This window comes from Eriocheir sinensis, chromosome 29 (assembly GCF_024679095.1).
Source record: "Eriocheir sinensis breed Jianghai 21 chromosome 29, ASM2467909v1, whole genome shotgun sequence".
In the NCBI taxonomy this organism is placed as follows: Eukaryota; Metazoa; Arthropoda; class Malacostraca; order Decapoda; family Varunidae; genus Eriocheir; species Eriocheir sinensis.
In genome coordinates this window covers 9,481,999-9,501,385 of record NC_066537.1, presented here as the reverse complement: position 1 = coordinate 9,501,385, position 19,387 = coordinate 9,481,999, and the positions used below count along the sequence as shown (strand labels likewise).

Sequence of the window (19,387 nt, the reverse complement as noted above, 5' to 3'; positions counted from 1 at the left end):
ATGGAAGATCTTTTAGGATTTTTTAATTTTCTGCTCATTGGGATATTTAAAAATCCTTAAAAATCATCTTAGAAAATCCACATAAAACCAAAACCGAACTATTGGAAACCATACTGTTTGAGGGACGGCTGTAATAATAATAATAGTATCAGTAACAGTATCAGGGTAGGAGCAGGGTTTTAGTGGACTTTATTTTTACTTAGGGTATTTTATTGTCTTTTTTTTATGTAATGTATTTATCTATGTCTTCTTTGTCCCTGCTGTAAAGAATAAAGAAATGGTAGAGTAAGAAAAACTCACCCAGCACCACCACCACCTCACCACTTCCATCCCCGGCAGGTGAAACGTGAGCTGGAGAACTCCCTGTCCGCGTCGCCGTCCCCCGCCAACTACACCAGCCTGTACGACAAGGAGAACTACCCTTCCCGTCGCTCCCAGGCGCTGCACAGCAAGGGCGCCGCCGTCACGGGCAAGCTGGAAGTCAGGTGAGGGGAATGGGGTGAAGGGTATGCTGTTGGGGGGCTAGGATGTATTGGTGGGGTATGTTGGGGGGCTAGGGTGTATTGGTGGGGTATGTTAAGGGGGGTATGACATAATGGGAAGTGTATAGACATATCTTTTTGGGTGATAGTTTGTAATGAGGTGGTTTCCAGGGTGTTAGGGTGTATGGGGAGTGTGCAATGGTATCTCATGGGGTGATAGGGTGTAATGAGGTGGTTTCCGGGGTGTTAGGGTGTTTGGGGAGTGTGCAGGGGTATCTCATGGGGCGATGGGGTGTAATGAGATAGGTTTCAGGGTGTTACTGTGTACTAGGGAGGGTTAAGGATATTCTTGTGGGATAAATTGGGGTGGTAGGGTGTGCTGGTAGCGGCTAGGGTCTCCTGGGGTGTTATGGGGTGGTAGGGTATGCTGGGAAGTGTTCTAGGGTGGTAGGGTGTGCTGGTAAGTTTTCTAGGGTGGTAGGGTGTCCTGGGGTGTTAAGGAGTGGTAGGGTGTGCTGGTAGGGGCTAGGGTGGTAGGGTGTCCTGGGGTGGTAGGGTGTGCTGGCAGGGGATAAGGTGTGCTGGTAAGTGTTCAAAGGTGGTAGGGTGTGCTGGGAGGTGTTCAAAGGTGGTAGGGTGTTATGGGGTGGCAGGGTGTGAATGATTCTTCTCCTATTGTTCAGTTTGAGTGAGTTGGTATCGTTCATCCTCTATAACCTCACATTCTGTACACCTTTCTCTTATTCCCCGTGTCCTTTTGATATTAACTTCCTGGGGGTGTTAAAGGAATGTTGTTGCTTCCTATATCCTCATTCAAGTTAATCTCATGTAAAGGAATTCTGTATTATTAGCTGAAAGAATCCTCAAAATTCCTTTATGTTGCCAGTACAAGCTGTAAAGAGTTCCCCATCCCCCATTTTTCTCTTCTTTTTCTTCTTCATTTTTAGTCCCCTATATTACTGCCCCCAAAGAATCCCCTGATTTCCGTTGCGTCACCTCTACACATTACCCCTTTCTGGCCGTCAAGGATAATAGAGCAGTATTGGTAAGTTAAATGTCAAGGTGAGGGAGTAGCTGATCCACCTGCATTGCTCCGTCAAGGCCCAGGGGTGTGTTGACCAAGTGCCCTGATGGGATGGATGAGTGTGACTGTTCAATACACTGGTAAAATGCTCAAGCTAATATGTATACAAGGCAGCGAGGGGTTAGTAGGAACAGAAATGGGATAGAAACAAAAGTGGGTAGGCCTAGGTAGGGAGACCTGTGGGTAGGTAGGAGGAAGAATTATTGATAGAAAAAAAAGGAGGTAGGAGGCCTAGGTAGGGAGACCAGTGGGTAGGTAGGAGGAAGAATTATTGATAGAAAAAAAAGGAGGTAGGAGGCCTAGGTAGGGAGACCAGTGGGTAGGTAGGAGGAAGAATTATTGATAGAAAAAAAAGGAGGTAGGTGTTTTTTTTTATATACAGAAAAGGAGACAGTTCAATGGTGAAAAAAAATAAGAAAATAATGAAAAAAAAAAAGCCCGCTACTTACTGCTCCTGAATAGAGTACAGAGGAGTGGCCAAAAAGAGAGGTCAATTTTGGTAGGAGTCCTTTCCCTCATACATTCACTCCTTTCTTTCCCTTCCTCCCTCACCGTTTCCCCTCTTTCCACTCCCTTTTATCCTTCCCCCTTTGCTTACTCTTAATATCTGTTTCTCTCTCCTTCCCTCTGTTTCACTCTCACTCACTCACTCACTTTTTCCCTTTGTTTTTCACACACACACTCACTTCCACCCTTTGTTTCTCACTCACTCACTCACTCACTCACTCCCACCCTCACCCACCCACTCTTTCCCTTTGTTTCTCACTCACTCACTCACTCCCACACTCACACACTCACTCTTTCCTGTTGTTTTTTACTCACTACCTCCCTCACTCACGTCCTTCCTCGCCCCACAGACTCATCGGCGTACAGGACCTGCTGGAGGATGTGCCGGGGCGGTCGCGGCGGGACTCTCACTCGGGGCCGTCGGACCTCAAGGCGTTCATGAAGGGCGTCACTGGGAAGTCCTCCAAGTCCTATTCGGTCAAGGACGAAATTTCTAGTGAGTTTTGTTTGAGTTTTGAGTGAGTTTGTTTTGATTTTTTTTGAGTAAGTTTGTGTTTGATTTTTAGTGTTGAGTCTAGTGAGTTTGTTTGATTTCTAGTGAGTTTTTGTTTTCTAGTGATTTTTTTTTTTTTTTTTTTTTTTTTAGTAAGTTTGTGTTTGATTTTTAGTGATGAGTCTCTAGTGAGTTTGTTTAATTTCTAGTGAGTTTTTGTTTTCTAATGAGTTTGTGTTTGAGTTTTGAGTTTTGAGGTTTTTTTTTTTTTTTTTTTTTTTTTTAAGCTTGTGTTTGATTTTTAGTGATGAGTCTCTAGTGAGTTTGTTTAATTTCTAGTGAGTTTTTGTTTTCTAATGAGTTTGTTTTCAGTTTCATTTTTTCAATAGATTTATATTAGATTTCAAATGTCAAGTTTCTAGAGAGTTTGTTAAATTTCTAGTGACCTTTAGTTAGATTTCCTTTTTAGTTAGTTTTTCTTTTTTGTGAGTGTATTTAATTTTTTTTTAGTTTGTGTTGGCATTTTCAAGCTGGTTTGTCTGATGGTTGATGTGTTGGTGTTTGTGTAATGTTGGTCCTGTTTGTTTGTGTTTATTGTACTCTCTCCTTCCCTTCTATCTGACTTTCTTTCATTGTCTGGCACAACTGACGGCCTGTGTTTGTTTGCAGATGATGTGATGGCAGTTCTTAAGTTAGACAACAACAAGGTAGTCGGCCAGACCAGCTGGAAGCCTTGTTCACAGTCTGCGTGGGACCAGAGGTGAGGAAGATGTTCTTGTAGTCGTGTACTTGGCAACCCTCCGTGCTGAGTTTGAGGCAAAGAAAGACCTCGCTTTGTAAGATAGTCTCAATAAGGAAGCCTGCATGCTTTTAATAAATAAAGACAGACAAAATAGCACCTCACTTTGTTAGATAGAAATTCTCAATAAGGAAGCCTATATGATTTTATTGAGTAAAGACAGAGACAAGATAGCACTTCACTTTGTTTGATAGAAAGCCTCAATAAGGAAGCCTATATGATTTTATTGAGTAAAGACAGAGACAAGATAGCACTTCACTTTGTTTGATAGAAATTCTCAATAAGGAAGCCTATATGATTTTATTGAGTAAAGACAGAGACAAGATAGCACTTCACTTTGTTAGATAGAAAGCCTCAATAAGGAAGCCTATATGATTTTATTGAGTAAAGACAGAGACAAAATAGCACTTCACTTTATTTGATAGAAAGCCTCAATAAGGAAGCCTATATGATTTTATTGAGTAAAGACAGAGACAAGATAGCACTTCACTTTGTTTGATAGAAAGCCTCAATAAGGAAGCCTATATGATTTTATTGAGTAAAGACAGAGACAAGATAGCACTTCACTTTGTTTGATAGAAATTCTCAATAAGGAAGCCTATATGATTTTATTGAGTAAAGACAGAGACAAGATAGCACTTCACTTTGTTTGATAGAAAGCCTCAATAAGGAAGCCTATATGATTTTATTGAGTAAAGACAGAGACAAAATAGCACTTCACTTTATTTGATAGAAAGCCTCAATAAGGAAGCCTATATGATTTTATTGAGTAAAGACAGAGACAAAATAGCACTTCACTTTGTTTGATAGAAAGCCTCAATAAGGAAGCCTATATGATTTTATTGAGTAAAGACAGAGACAAAATAGCACTTCACTTTGTTTGATAGAAAGCCTCAATAAGGAAGCCTATATGATTTTATTGAGTAAAGACAGAGACAAAATAGCACTTCACTTTGTTAGATAGAAAGCCTCCTCTTACTGCCCCTTCCCTTCTTCCTCTTCATCCCCTCACCTCCTGTTGCCATCCACAGATTCAGCATTGACTTAGAGAAGTCTCGGGACCTTGAGATTGATATTTACTGGCGGGACTGGCGGTCGCTTTGTGCCGTCAAGTTCCTGCGCCTGGAGGAGTTCATCGACGACGTGAGGCATGGCATGGCGCTGCAGCTAGAGCCGAAGGGACTGCTCTTTGCGGAGGTGAGGAACATGGGGTCAAATAGGCTTCTTTTGGTAGATGTCTGGAACTGGGGCTTTCATGGTTAGGGTTGTGATCCTATGTTGGGTTGCAGGACTCTCCTTAACCCGGTAGCAGCAGTAATCATGTTTTTTAATGGTCCCTCCAAGCGAGAAAAATGAGAAAAAATCACCCCTCACACAAACCATTTCATAATATATATCAAAGCATTTGTAACCAGATTATATATCATCTATTTTGGGGGGTTAAAATCATGTCACAAATTTGCCCCGTCGCTGCTACACGGTAAAGCCACAAATTTGCCCCGTCGCTGCTACACGGTAAAGCCACAAATTTGTCCCGTCGCTGTTACCGGGTTAATGGTTTACTCCCTCATATTGCACACTACATACTACATTACTTTACTACATTGCACCACATTATACCACAGACATATAAGATGAGAGACATTACACTACATTATACTGCAGACATATTACACTATGGGGACATTTTACTACATTACACAACAGACAAATTATACACTATGCCCTATGCCACCAGAAGCTTGTACCAGAGGGGGGGAACAAGGTACTGGGGGCTGGGGGAGTGACTGGGGGCCTGGGGGGCAGTGATGCTTGAGGGTGAAGCATAACCTCTTGATCAAGTTTGTTACCTAACCCATCAACCTAACCACCCCTTTTCCCTCCCAGCTTATTCCTCCTTTCCCAGATCAACTTCATTACTTAACCTGACCTAACTTACACTATTCCTCCGCAGATCAAGTGCTGGGGGAGTGACTGGGGGACTGGGGGACAGTGATGCATGAGGGTGAAGCATAACCTCTCTTGATAAAGTTTATTGCCTAACCTATCAACCTAACCACCCCTTTTCCCTCCCAGCTTATTCCTCCTTTCCCAGATCAACTTCATAACTTAACCTAACCTAACTTACTCTATTCCTCCGCAGATCAAGTTCCTCAACCCAATGATCTCCCGCAAGCCCAAGCTACAGCGGCAGAAGAAGCTGTTCATGCAGAAGGGGAAAGTGCTGCGGCCCACCCAGATGAACATCAACGTGGCGGCCTGGGGGCGGCTCATCAAGAACATCCAGCCCCCCGCCGGCCATGACTCCCTCCACCACCACCACCACCCCTCCCTCACACACTCCTCCTCCACCACCACCTCGCTCCCTCTGGCTCCATCATCTGCAGCCTCCGGTACATCGTCGCTCCCACCCAACACCGGGACGCCTATTACGCCTGGTGAGTTTTTTTACTTGTTCTTTGTTTTGCCGTTTGTGTTTTTTGTTCTTGTTATTTGTGTTGTTGTCTGGTGTTTGTGTTGTTTGTTCTTTCTTTTGTTCATTGTTTTGCTGTGTGTTTTCCGTTCCTGTTATTTGTTTTGTTGTATGGTGTTTGTGTTCTTTCTTTTGTTCATTGTTTTGCTGTGTGTTTTCCGTTCCTGTTATTTGTTTTGTTATATGGTGTTTGTGTTCTTTGTTCTTTTGTTCATTGTTTTTGTTGTGTCGTTTGTGTTCTTTGTTCTTGTTCGGTTTTGTTCTTTGCTGTTTGTGTTCTTCGTTAATTTTTTCATTCTTGTTCCTTGTTTTGTTCTTGTTGGCGTGGTGGGTAGAGTTCTGTGATATATTATTCCACTTCCGTTTTTAGCTGGTTGCTCAGTGGGTTTTTTTTTTTATTTTTTTTATTTATTATTTTTTTCACTGATCCTCCTATTGGTTTCTCTAAATAATTTTCCTGCCCTTTCGTTGATGTCATTCTTCCACTTTTTTTTCTAATTTTCATTGCTAGTATATTGTTATCGTTGCAAAAGAAGAATATACTTTTTTTTTTACTGTTTTTTTTCATTAGCTTAACTTTTTTTTAGCTAATGTCATCAATTTTACTTTATTTTAGTGCCATTAGTCTTTCTTTCCTCTGTCTGGCATCATCAGTTTACATTATTTTTATTTCTCAGTCATCAATCTTACTCTTCTTTTTTTTGTCTAGTGTTATCAATCATATAGGCTGGTATTACAAGACACTCGCTTCTAACATCAGCTATTTCTAAAGGTCAAAGGGGGGATCAATCAGGCTCTAATAACGTTTTTTTTAGGCTCAGGGTACAGAAGAAGGGTCAAACTACCACCAGGGTCATAAAACTACCTCTGGAAATGCTCACAACTCCTACGAAAGCCTCTTCAATTATGTGTTCTTAGGGGACGATGTGTCTTTTAATATGACCCATATTCTTCTTTTCCTTTGTCACTGCCACCCTAGACTTACCTGGCTCCTTATATAGTGTCATCAGTCTTAGTCCTTTCTACTCGAGTGTTGTCAGTCTTACTCTTCTTTTTTTGTCTAGCGTTATCAATCATATATTCTTCTTTTCCTTTGTTACTGCCACCCTAGACTTACCTACCTCTTTATATAGTGTCATCAGTCTTAGTCCTTTCTATTCAAGTGTCGTCAGTCTTACTCTCCTTTTTTTGTCTAGCGTTATCAATCATATATTCTTCTTTTCCTTTGTTACTGCATTACCTACCTTTGTTACTGACCTTCCCACCTCTTAGTGTCATCAGTCTTACTCCTTTCTGTTCAAGTGTCGTCAGTCTTACCCTCCTTTTTTTGTTTCGCGTTATCAATCATATATTCTTCTTTTCCTTTGTTACTGCATTACCTACCTTTGTTTCTGACCTTCCCACCTCTTAGTGTCATCAGTCTTAGTCCTTTCTATTCAAGTGTTGTCAGTCTTACTCTCCTTTTTTTGTCTAGTGTTATCAATCATATATTCTTCTTTTCCTTTGTTACTGCATTACCTACCTTTGTTTCTGACTTTCCCACCTCCTAGTGTCATCAGTCTTAGTCCTTTCTATTCAAGTGTTGTCAGTCTTACTCTTCTTTTTTTGTCTAGAGTTATCAATCATATATTCTTCTTTTCCTTTGTTACTGCCTTACCTACCTTTGTTTCTGACCTACCCACCTCCTAGTGTCATCAGTCTTAGTCCTTTCTATTCAAGTGTTGTCAGTCTTACTCTCCTTTTTTTGTCTAGCGTTATCAATCATATATTCTTCTTTTCCTTTGTTACTGCCTTACCTACCTTTGTTACTGACCTTCCCACCTCTTAGTGTCATCAGTCTTAGTCCTTTCTGTTCAAGTGTCGTCAGTCTTACTCTCTGAACTTATTTGTCTATTGTCATTAGCTTTACTCTGTTTTGTTTCTTCAGTGTTATCAGTCTCACTCCTTTCTGTTCAAGTGTTGTCAGTCTTACTCTCTGAACTTATTTGTCTGTTGCCATTAGCTTTACTCTGTTTTGTTTCTTCAGTGTTATCAGTCTTATTCCTGTCTATTCAAGTGTTGTCAGTCTTACTCTCTGAACTTATTTGTCTGTTGCCATTAGCTTTACTCTGTTTTGTTTGTTCAGTGTTATCAGTCTTATTCCTGTCTATTCAAGTGTTGTCAGTCTTACTCTCTGAACTTATTTGTCTATTGTCATTAGCTTTACTCTGTTTTGTTTGTTCAGTGTCATCAGTCTTATTCCTTTCTATTCAAGTGTCGTCAGTCTTGCTCTCGGAACTTATTTGTCTATTGTCATTAGCTTTACTCTGTTTTGTTTGTTCAGTGTCATCAGTCTTATTCCTTTCTATTCAAGTGTCGTCAGTCTTGCTCTCGGAACTTATTTGTCTATTGTCATTAGCTTTACTCTTCACTCTTTCATCTTGTGTTATCAGCCTTACTCTGTGTACTTCTTTTTTCCTTCCTCTGTCTGCTATTTATCGTGGCATTTTCCTTGACGTCACTACTTTTTCCTACTTTTCACTGCTAGTTTTATATTTCTGCCACCTTAGAGTTGCCTACTTTTTGTTTGTCATCAATCTTACTCTGAACTTTTCTTTCTCCTGCAGTCAACAGCACACCATCACTGCCCTCACTCCTCTCATTATCTATTTCTTTCATCAGTTTTGCTCTTCTTGTTTTGTCTAGTGTTATCAAACATATATTCTTCATTTGTCGCTGCCACACTAACACCACCCTTCCCCCTCTCATTATTATTATTTTTCATCATTTTTACTCTTTTTTTGTCTTGTGTTATCAATCAAATATTCTTTCTTTGTTGCTCCCATGCTAACACCACCCTTCCCCCTCTCATTATAATTATTTTTAATCATTTTTACTCTTTTATGTCTAGTGTTATCAATCAAATATTCTTTCTTTGTTGCTCCCATGCTAACACCACCCTTCCCCCTCTCACCCCTCTCATTATAATTATTTTTCATCATTTTTACTCTTTTTTTTGTCTAATGTTATCAGTCAAATATTCTTCCCTTCCTTTGTCGCTCCCACACTAACACCACCCTTCCCCCTCTCACCCCTCTCATTATAATTATTTTTCATCATTTTTACTCTTTTTTGTCTAGTGTTATCAGTCAAATATTCTTCCCTTCCTTTGCCGCTGCCACGCTAATGTCATCCTTCCCCCCCCAGGGCCGAGAGCAGTACCCACCCGCCTTGACTTTGACTCCGAGAAAACGCCCGGGGAGGAGAGGCTGTGTCGGCCCCTTGCCATGCCGGAGGTGCGCGCCCTCCACCTCCCCTCCCCCACCGCACCCCAGTCCCCCACCTCCGCACCCCCACCACCCTCCATCACCCACAGCCTCCCCAGCGCACCCCTCCTCCACTCCCCCAGCTACCCCCCGCCCTCTGCACTCTTCCCGCAAGGCCCCACGCCCATCGTCACCACCCCCACCACCCCCTCCGCCTCTAGTGTGTACCCCCCCGTCCCCCACCACCTCCAGGACCCCCCCACCATCCACCCTGCACACCCCATCACTGTACAGGTAAGGTGGAGGCTGCCTGGTACATCCATCCACCTGTCCACCTCCCCCTCCCCCTCCATCCTCGCCCCTAGTGTTTATGTCCTCCTCCACCTTGCCCAATATTCCTCAACCACCTGTAGTTTGTACCTCCACCCACTTACCCCTCCTCCTCCTCCTCCTCCATGAAGCAGTTTGTCACACAAGAACAAATTGATGACCGACAATATCCGTCCCCTGCCAGATGAAAGCAGTGTCCTGAGTGGATGCACCGCCAGACACAGCTGAGGGTACAGTCTCTTCCCTGGGGTGCCTCTCCCCTCAGGAGCATCACAGCCCCAGAAAAAGGAATTACATAGGAACAGAATGCATATACATGTTAAGATGAACTCAACACTAATAAGCCTATCCCCAAAGTTGCTAAAAGAACTAAAGCAACAAGTACAGCAGCCATTCACCGACTAAAAGCTGGAAAAAAGACAAAATCTAACAGCTTAGATTAGAGATTACCTGACTGGAAGAAAGCCTTCCTCCAACCTTGACTAATGTAAAGTCATGTACATGGGCCTGGAATTGATAACCACAGCGTCACCTTCATAAACAGACTGCCCAAGTCATTACTTCTGCTCTTGTGGAATTAAAAACTCATTTTCTAAGTTGACTTGTGATAAAGGCAGAACACTCACCCTAGAATAGTAAAGGCAACCATGCCAAAATGTGCATCACATAATAAAAAACATTGACCCAAAACTCTGAAAATGGCCACATTTATACGTGTGGGAAGGCTGACATGTTGATGAGCAAACCGATCTTGTGGTCACTGTCAACACTAACCTGCAACACTGAAAACATTGACAGCAGGAATTATATTGTTGATGAGACCTCTCCTGGAATACACCGTGCAGTCTTGGTCCCCCCAAATGACATAAGTCACTTTACAGAGTTCAGTGATGTGCCATGAAGCTGGTGTCCTCCCCCTCCCCCCCTTCACCCCTCACCTTACCCATTTAATTACTCATCACCATCTCTTTCCCCTGACCCATCCCTCACCTTGCCTCCCTCACCCCCCTCCTTAACACTACACCCCCCTCACTAACCTCCCCTCTTAACACCCTCCCCCACCACCACCCTCCTCCTTGTCTTTCCCCTCCCCTCTTAACACCCTCCCCCACCACCACCCTCCTCCTCTTTCCCCTTTACCCTCCCCTCACCCTTCCCCCCCTTCCCCATCCCCTTGTCCACCCTTTACCCTTTGTGCATTGTAAAGTAAGAGTGTTCAAGGGTGCTGATGAAAAGTAGCATTAGAAGTAGTGATATATATATTTTTTTTATAGTTTTAATAGATCTGCTCTGCACTTTATTTGTACTGATTAGCTTTTTGTGAGTGTGTGTATGTGTGTGTGTGTGTGTGTGTGATAAAGAGACGGATGGAGTGAATACAAGAGTTGAGTAAATATAAGTAATTCAAATTCCAATGAATATGAATATAAGTTTGAATACGCTGAAAAAAGGTTTTAAATCCAATACAAATATAAATACTTCTTTAAAGTATTCATGAATACATTCATTAATACTCTTATGGTAAAAATCAACAAAGAATGAGGTCACCTTGTATAGAAAGTCTCATTAGTTATGAAGCCTTTATGATTTTTCTTTGTCAAGATGAATAGTAACTGTTTGGGGTTTTGTTAGGTTAGGTTAGGCTCTTCAAACACATGACTACCTGCAACTTAAGGTAAAAATCAACAAAGAAGACCAGTGTGTTATATAGAAAGTTTCATTAGTAAGGAAACATATACGATTTTTCCGAGTCAAAACGTATATATGGTAACATCAGGTTATTGTTAGGTTAGGTTAGGATAAGTTTAAGGCATCTTCAAATACAAGATTGCCAGAAACTTATAGCATAAATTAACCAAGAAAGACCTCCCTTTGTTAGATAATAAGGCTGGTATTATAAGACATGCGCTTCTTACATCAGCTATTTCTAAAGATCAGTGAGGAGGTCAGTCAGATTCTAATGAGTGTTTCTTCAGGTTCACGGTACAGAGGAAGGGTCATAAAACTACCCCTGGAAATTCTCACAACTGCTACGAAAACCTTGTCAACTAGTTGTTCTTGGGCGGCGAAGTGTCTTATAATACGACCCTAAGTCTCATTACAGAGGAAGCAAATATGATTTTTCTGAGTCAAAGCATATGTTAACTCTGAGGTTTAGTTAGGTTAGGTTTAGAGAATTTTCAAACACATGATAGGCAGCAGATTATGGCATGAATTAACAAAGGAAGAACTCGTTATGTCAGATAGAAAGTCTCATTTAGTAAGGAAGGATAGATGATTTTTGTGAGTCAAGATGTATGGTAATTGTTCTGGGTTTTGTTAGGTTAGGTTAGGTTAAGTTTAGGGTATTTTCAAACACATGATAGGTGGCAAATTATGGCATAAATTAGCAAAGGAAGAATTCATTGTGACATTTAGTAACGAAGAATAGATGATTTTTCTAAGTCAAGACGTATGGTAATTGTTCTTGGTTTTGTTAGGTTAGGTTAAGTTTAGGGTATCTTCAAACACATGATAGCGAGCACCTTATAGTATAAATCAACAAGGAATGACCTCACTTTGTTGTGTAGAAAGTTTCATTAGTAAGGAAACATATATGAATTTTCTGAGTCAAGACCTATAGTAACTGTTTGGGGTTAGGTTAGGTCAAGATTAGGGTATCTTCAAACACATGATAACGAGCACCTTATGGTATAAATCAACAAGGAATGACCTCAATTTGTTGTGTAGAAAGTCTCATTAGTAAGGAAGCATATATGAATTTTCTGAGTCAAGACCTATAGTAACTGTTTGGGGTTAGGTTAGGTTAAGTTTAGGGTATCTTCAAACACATGATAGCGGGCACCTTATGGTTTAAATCAACAAGGAATGACCTCAATTTGTTATGTAGAAAGTCTCATTAGTAAGGAAGCGTATATGAATTTTCTGAGTCAAGACCTATAGTAACTGTTTGGGTTTTGTTAGGTTATGTTAGGTAATGAGAGAGAGAGAGAGAGATTTTTGTATATATATCTTTGTCTGTCTGATATGCATGTATGTATGTGTGTATGAATATTTAAACAAAGAAACCAAGTAACATACATTTCTCTCTCTCTCTCTCTCTCTCTCTCTCTCTCTCTCTCTCTATTCCCTTCTCCTTCCCCTTCCTTTATCTTCCCTCTTCCATCCCATCTCCATTCTCTTCCCCATCCCTTATCTTTCCCTTCCATCTCTCTCCTCTTCCTCTTCCCCTTCCCTCCCCCTTCCCACTTCCCCTTTATCTCCCTTTTCATCCCCTACCCTTATTATCTCCCCACTATCTTCCTCCCCTTCATATTTACCACTTCCCACTTCCTTCTTCCCCTTCTTCTCCCCTTCCCCCTCTATCTTCCCTCCCCCTCCCCCCCCCACAGGTAGCGAAGCGGCCCACCAGCACCCCGCCACCCCCGCCCCCCCGCCCCCACTCCGGCACCGTCACCATCACTGTTCCCGCCTCACCTGTGGAGCCTGACGTCAAGGTGAGTGTTACCTGTGTACCTGTGTGTGTGTGTGTGTGTGTGTGTGTGTGTGTGTGTGTTCTGTTTCATATTATTTGTATTTATTGTTTATTTTTGTTGTTGTTGGTGTTGTTGTTTACAGGAAAGGAAAGGAAGTTGTTAAAAGGAAAAAGAAAAGAAATTATTATTCTTTCTTTTCCTTCTTCTTCTTTTTATTATTATTATTATTATTATTATTATTATTATTATTATTATTATTATTATTATTATTTCCATTCTGAAGTTGTGTGTTAATATTCGTGTGTGACTTCATCCTCCTCCTCCTCTGTTTTCCTTGTTCCCTCCTCCCTCTTCTCTCCCCCCTCCTCTCCCTCCCTCTCTCTCCATCCATCTCTTCGTGGGTGGGGTGTGGGCGGACAAGAGGAGGAGGAGGAGGAGGAAAAGGAGGAGTTGGGGTGTAAGGAAGGGATGGGGAAGGGAAGGTAGGGAGGTGGGAAAGAGAAGGGAAAGAAGGGACAGTGGATGGTGGGTTGAGACAGACGAAGGGAAGAGAAGGGAAGGAGAAGGAGGAGGAGGAGGAGGAGGTGCTGGGGTGTAAGGAAGAGATGGGAAAGGGAAGGTAGAGAAGTGGGAAAGAGAAGGGAAGGAAGGGACAGTTGAAGGTGAGTTGAGGAAGATGAAGGGAAGGAGGAGGAGGAAAAGGAGTTGAGGTGTAAGGAAGGGATGGGGAACGGAGGGCAGGGAGATGGGAAAGAGAAGGGCAGGAAGGGACAGTGGATGGTGGGTTGTTAAAGACGAAGGGAAAGGAATAGAAAATGATAGTGAAAGGATTTGTAAGATTAAGGGAAAGGGAGATGAAGGGAAAGAGTGATTTTGTAAGGTAAATGAAAGGGAAGGGAAGCAATTTGTAAGGTTAAAATGGGGAGGAATAGGAAGGAAAAGGGAAAGATTTGTTAGGTAATAGGAAAAAGAAGATGAAGAGGAAAAAGAGAGGAAGGAAAAGAGGAAAATGGGAGGGAAGAGAAGGTAGAAGGAGAAAAGGGAGAAGAGAATAGGAATAGGAAGGAAAAGGGAAAGACTTGTTAGGTAATAGGGAAAGGAAGAAGATGAGGAAAAGGAGAGGAAGGAAAAGAGGAAAATGGGAGGGAAGAGAAAATAGAGAGAGAAAAGGGAGAAGAGAATAGGAATAGGAAGGAAAAGGGAAAGACTTGTTAGGTAATAGGGAAAGGAAGATGAAGAGGAAAAAGAGAGGACGCAAACGAGGAAACGGGGAGGGAAGAGAAAATAGAGAGAGAAAAGGGAGAAGAGAATAGGAAGAGGAATAGGAAAAGGGAAAGACTTGTTAGGTAATAGGGAAAGGAAGAAGACGAGGAAAAGGAGAGGAAGGAAAAGAGGAAAAGGGGAGGGAAGAGAAGGTTGAGGAGAAAGGGGAGAAGAGACCTATCCCTCCTCACCCCATATACCCTCATTCACTTCTCCCCCTTCCCCATTCTTCCCCCTCCCCAATATCCTCCCCCATTCCCCAATCTTGCCTCTTACACCTTCCTCCCCATTATTTACCCTCAATTCCCCTCCCCCCTTGCTAACTCCTCCCCAGTCCTCCCCATCATACCCCTCCCTTCTCCCCTCTCCCAACCCCGCTCCTTACACACTATCCTCCCCATCTACCCTTAATCCCCATCCAAGCTACCCTCCTACCTCCTACCTCCCCACCCTCCTTAACCTCCCCCTCCCTCCTCAACCTCCCCCTCCTCCCCCTCCCCTTCACCCTCCTCAACCTCCCCCTCCCCCTCCTCCCCCTCCCCCTCCCCCTCCCCCTCCTCAACTTCCTCCTGCCCCTCCTCAATCTCCCCCATCCATCCCCAACCTCTCTCCCCTCCCCAACCTCCCCTCACCCTCCTCCACCTCTCCCATCCATACCCAACCTCCCCCTCCCCCAACCTCCCCCTCCCTAATCCTCCCCCTCCTCAGTCCTCCCCAGCCCTTCCCCTCCTCAACCCCAATCGTCACACATTATCCTCCCCATCTACTCTTAACCCCCTTCCAAGCCACCCCCTTTTCCTAACTCCTCCCCACCCGTCACCAGCCTCCCTCCCCAACCTCTCCCCTCCCCGATCCTTCCCTTCCTCAACCCCAATCGTCACATTATCCTCCCCATCTACCCTTAATCCCCTTCCAAGCCACCCCCTTCTCCTAACTCCTCCCCACTCTTCCCCAGCCTCCCCTCCCCAATCCCCTCCTCCCCACACGTTCACTGTTTCCTCGTGTCCCTTGACCTCACATCAGCCGCCCACTGCCCCGCCCACTGCCCCGCCCACAGCCCCTCTTCCTCCCCTTTCCTTCCCTTCTTTATTTCCCTCCCACTTCTCCTTCCCTCCCGTTTTCTTAGCTTTTTACCTCATCTCTTGCTTTTACGTTACCTCGGTCTTTCCTTTCCTTTTTTTTCCTCCATACCTTTCCGTTACTTAACCTTCCTTTCCCTTCCCTTCCGATACTTAACCTTCCCTTTCTTTCCCTTCCCTTCCCTTCCGATAGTTAACCTTCCCTTCCCTTCCCTTCCCTTCCCTTCCCTTCCGATACTTAACCTTCCCTTTCTTTCCCTTCCCTTCCCTTCCGATAGTTAACCTTGCCTTTCCTTCCCTTCCCTTCGGATACTTAACCTTCCCTTCCCTTCCCTTCCCTTCCGATACTTAATCTTCCCTTTCCTTCTCTTCCCTTCCCTTCCCTTCCCTTCCCTTCCGATACTTAACCATGCCCTTCCTTTCCTTCCCTTCTCTTCCGATACTTAACCTTGCCTTCCCTTCCCTTCCCTTCCGTTACTTAACCTTCCCTTCCCTTCCCTTCCCTTCCCTTCCCTTAACCGTAACCTTCCCTATCCTTCCTTCCTTCCTTCTGATACTTAACCTTCCTTCTTCCCTTCCTTCCTTCCTTCCATCCCTTCCTTCCTTCCCATCAACTTAACCTTCCTTCCTTCCCTTCCGTTACTTAACCTTCCCTTCCCTTCCCTTCCGATACTTAACCTTCCCTATCCTTCCCTTCCCTTCCCTTCTGATACTTAACCTTCCCTTCCCATCCCTTCCCTTCCCTTCTGATGTAACCTTCCTTCCTTCCTTCCTTCCGATACTTAACCTTCCTTCCATCCTTCCTTCCTTCCTTCGATACTTAACCTTCCTTCCTTCCTTCCTTCCCTTCCATCCTTCCTTCCTTCCCTTCCCATCCAATACTTAACCTCCCCTCCCCTTCCCTTTCCTTCCTTTCCCTTCTGATACTTAACCTAGCCTTCCCTTCCCTTCCCTTCCGATACTTAACCTTCCCTTCCCATCCCTTCCCTTCCCATCCAATACTTAACCTCCCCTTCCCTTCCCTTCCTTTCCCTTCTGATACTTAACCTAGCCTTCCCTTCCCTTCCCTTCCGAGATACTTAACCTTCCCTTTCCTTTCCTTCCGTTACTTAACCTTGCCTTGCCTTCCCTTCCCTTCCTTCACTCTTGCTCTCTTTGTCATCCTTGTGCCAAATGACCCTCTTCTCCTCGCCCACACTCCTCCTTTCTTCCTCCTCCTCCTCCTCCTCCTCCTCCTCTTCCTTCTCTTGTGCCTTTGTTTCCTTTTTTATTTTCACTGTTTGGTCTTTTCCTTCTTTTTCCTCCTCCTCCTCCTCCTCTTTTAATAATAATCAGAACTTTCATATGTGGTCTTATTGAGAGAGAGAGAGAGAGAGAGAGAGAGAGAGAGAGAGAGAAATAAAAATCAGTCATGTCTCATTTGAAGCACATCTCGTACGTGTGTGTGTGTGTGTGTGTGTGTGTGTGTGTGTGTGTGTGTGTGTGTGTGTGTGTGTGTGTGTGCGTGCGTACATGGGGGTGTGTACGTGACTGCATTGTGTAGTAAAAGATCCATGACCGCGATTGTGAGAGAGAGAGAGAGAGATGACTCGTTTACTGCCAAGGTACATAAATTTAATATATTAATTAGTGTGTGTGTGTGTGTGTGTGTGTGTGTGTGTGTGTGTGTGTGTGTACGTAAAGCAGGCCAATGTCACTTCAGTGTTTGCAAGTGACCACTACACAGGCATTAAGTACACACACACACACACACACACACACACACACACACACACATTCTAATTATGATGCGTGGCAGGTGTTCATTAAATTAGTGAGAGAGAGAGAGAGAGAGAGAGAGAGAGTTTCTGTACATAACCTTTCCCTTCCCTTGTCAACCCCCCAACTCCCCCCCCCCCCCCCCCCCAACCCTCTCTTTTTCTCCCCCTCTTTATCTCCCTCTTCCTTTCTTCTCTCTGTTTCCTTCCCTAACCCCACCCAACCTATCAAACCTTTGTCTCTCTCTCTCTCTCTCTCTCTCTCTCTCTCTCTCTCTCTCTCTCTCTCTCTCTCTCTCTCTCTCTCTCTCTCTCTCGCTATGGGTTCAAGGTTGTCGCTGGTCTCGTTTTTAAAGGCTCGTCACTTCTTTTTAAGCCTCTAAGTGAAGGGACGCGAGGGACAGCCAATAGCAACAAGGGAAGGGGTGGGGAAGGGGTCAGGGGAGGGGGGAAGGGGGGTTGCGTCATCGCCCGCCGGTCAGCTGTTCGGGGAGGTTTTGGCGCGAAACTTGTAAACAAAACATTGATGGATGGATTAATCTTGTTGGGCGTTGGTAGGTGAGGGGAGGAAGGGGGGAGAGGAGGTTGGTGGGGGGATGAGGGAGTGTTTGGGAGTGGGGTGGGGAGTTGGAGTGGGGGATGGGGGAGAGAGAGAGTGATAAATTGATGTATAGAGATAGAGAGGGAGAGAGAGAGCGAGCATTATCTGATCAAAATATGGAAGGTTAATCTAAACATTCTAATATCATGTCCATTTTCTCCATCTTCTTCATTCTCTCCTCTCTTCATCTTCGTTTCATTTCCTCTTCTTATCTTTTTCTTGACATTTTTTTTCTTTTTCATTTCTCCTTTTTTCATTTCATTTTTCTTTTTTGTCTTTTTCTTCTTTTATTTTTTTCGTTTTCTTCTCTTATTTTTTTTCGTTTAATCATCATCTTCCTCCTTTTTTATCTTCCTTTCCTTTACCTCTTCTTCTTCCTCCTCTTATCTTCCTTTTTTCAATGTAGAGATAGAGAAAGAGAGAAACAGCATCTGAAAGTATTATGAAAACTTACCCATTCTTATATATTGTTTTCTTTTCCATCTTCTTCCTCCTCTTTTCCTTCTATTTCTCTTTTTATCGGCGTCACAGACACCGAGCAACAGATTGTCCATCTTGTTGTTCTCTTCAAGTTGTTTTCCTGGCTTAGCCACCCATGCATTGTAGACATGACATTGCATAATAACATTTGTTAGCCCTTATAAACCCTACAACATGGCATTATATATATATATATATATATATATATATATATATATATATATATATATATATATATATATACATATATATTTTTTTTTTTTTTACGTCTTGGCCTGTGGAGCCGGTAGGCCTTCATAGTAGGGCCTGATGGTCGGCCCCAGCCCGTTGTGGCGCAGGCAAGTGTTTATAGTGGCGCCATCTTTACTTTTCAGCATTTTCCATGCTGGACCCCTAGTTGCATAATATAAATTGTTGGGGGGTGTTGGAGGGTCATGCGACGCTGATCTAGCACAGGTTTTGTGCTATTAACACTTGTTCTACTTAGATAAAAAGAGATTCATATAATTTAATATCCTCCGTCTTCCTCTTCTCCTTATCTTGCCTCCATCTTATTTTCCTTCTTTTTCCATCATCATCTTCCTCCTCTTTTTATCTTTCCTCCTCCTCGTCTTCCTTTTCTTCCTTCTTTCTCTTCCTTCTTTCTCTTAATCATCATCCTCTTTTTATCTTTCCTCTTCCTTGTCTTCCTTTTCTAATTTTCCTTCTTTCTCTTCATCATCTTCCTCTTTTATCTCTCTTCTTCCTTCTTTCTCCTCTTCCTTCTCTTCTTCATCCTCCTCCTCCTCCTCTTCCTCTTCTCCTCGTCCTTGGCTTTCTCTAAACACACGTCCATCACTGTCTATTCTCTTCCTCCTTTTGTTTTTTTCCTTCCTTCTATCCTTTCATCTTTTCTCTTCCTCCCTCCGTCTGGTTGGCCCGTCATCTTTCTTTTTATCTCTCCCTTCAATCTCTCCTCCCTTGTAAACATCTCCCTCTTTTCTCAACCCTTCCCTTCATCCTTTTTTTACCCATCATCATTTTTTTCTATTTTCTCTTCCTTCATTTTGCATTTTTCTTTGTTCTTTTTTTTATCTCCCTTCAATCTCTCTCCCTTAACCTCCCTTGTCAATATCTCCCTCTTCTCGCTATCCTCCCTCCCTTTACCTATTTCCTTTTTTTCCTCCTTTTCTCCTCCCTTTTTTTTCCTATTTACTTTCTTTTTTTTCTTCCTTATTTGTTCCCTCCTTTCCTTTCTCGTCCTTTTTTCCCTTTTGCTTTCTCTTAATTTGTCTCTTTTTTTCTTATCTTGGTTTCATTTTCATCCTCCATTTCTTTC

General features: G+C 43.1%; 1 protein-coding gene across 12 annotated transcripts in view; it reads left to right on the top strand.

Annotated features, from left to right (window-relative positions):
• Window positions 1-19,387, top strand: part of LOC127004999 (serine/threonine-protein kinase N-like) — a 211,357-nt gene that overhangs the window by 124,667 nt on the left and 67,303 nt on the right. For 11 of the 12 annotated variants that reach the window (XM_050873436.1, XM_050873434.1, XM_050873435.1 and 8 more), the window contains 7 exons: window positions 340-485; window positions 2,424-2,569; window positions 3,236-3,326; window positions 4,397-4,562; window positions 5,509-5,803; window positions 9,025-9,377; window positions 12,806-12,910. In XM_050873436.1, coding sequence (XP_050729393.1) covers window positions 340-485; window positions 2,424-2,569; window positions 3,236-3,326; window positions 4,397-4,562; window positions 5,509-5,803; window positions 9,025-9,377; window positions 12,806-12,910 — 1,302 coding nt within the window. The remainder of the gene's footprint in view (window positions 1-339; window positions 486-2,423; window positions 2,570-3,235; window positions 3,327-4,396; window positions 4,563-5,508; window positions 5,804-9,024; window positions 9,378-12,805; window positions 12,911-19,387) is intronic. The other variant, XM_050873433.1, reaches the window with a different exon arrangement.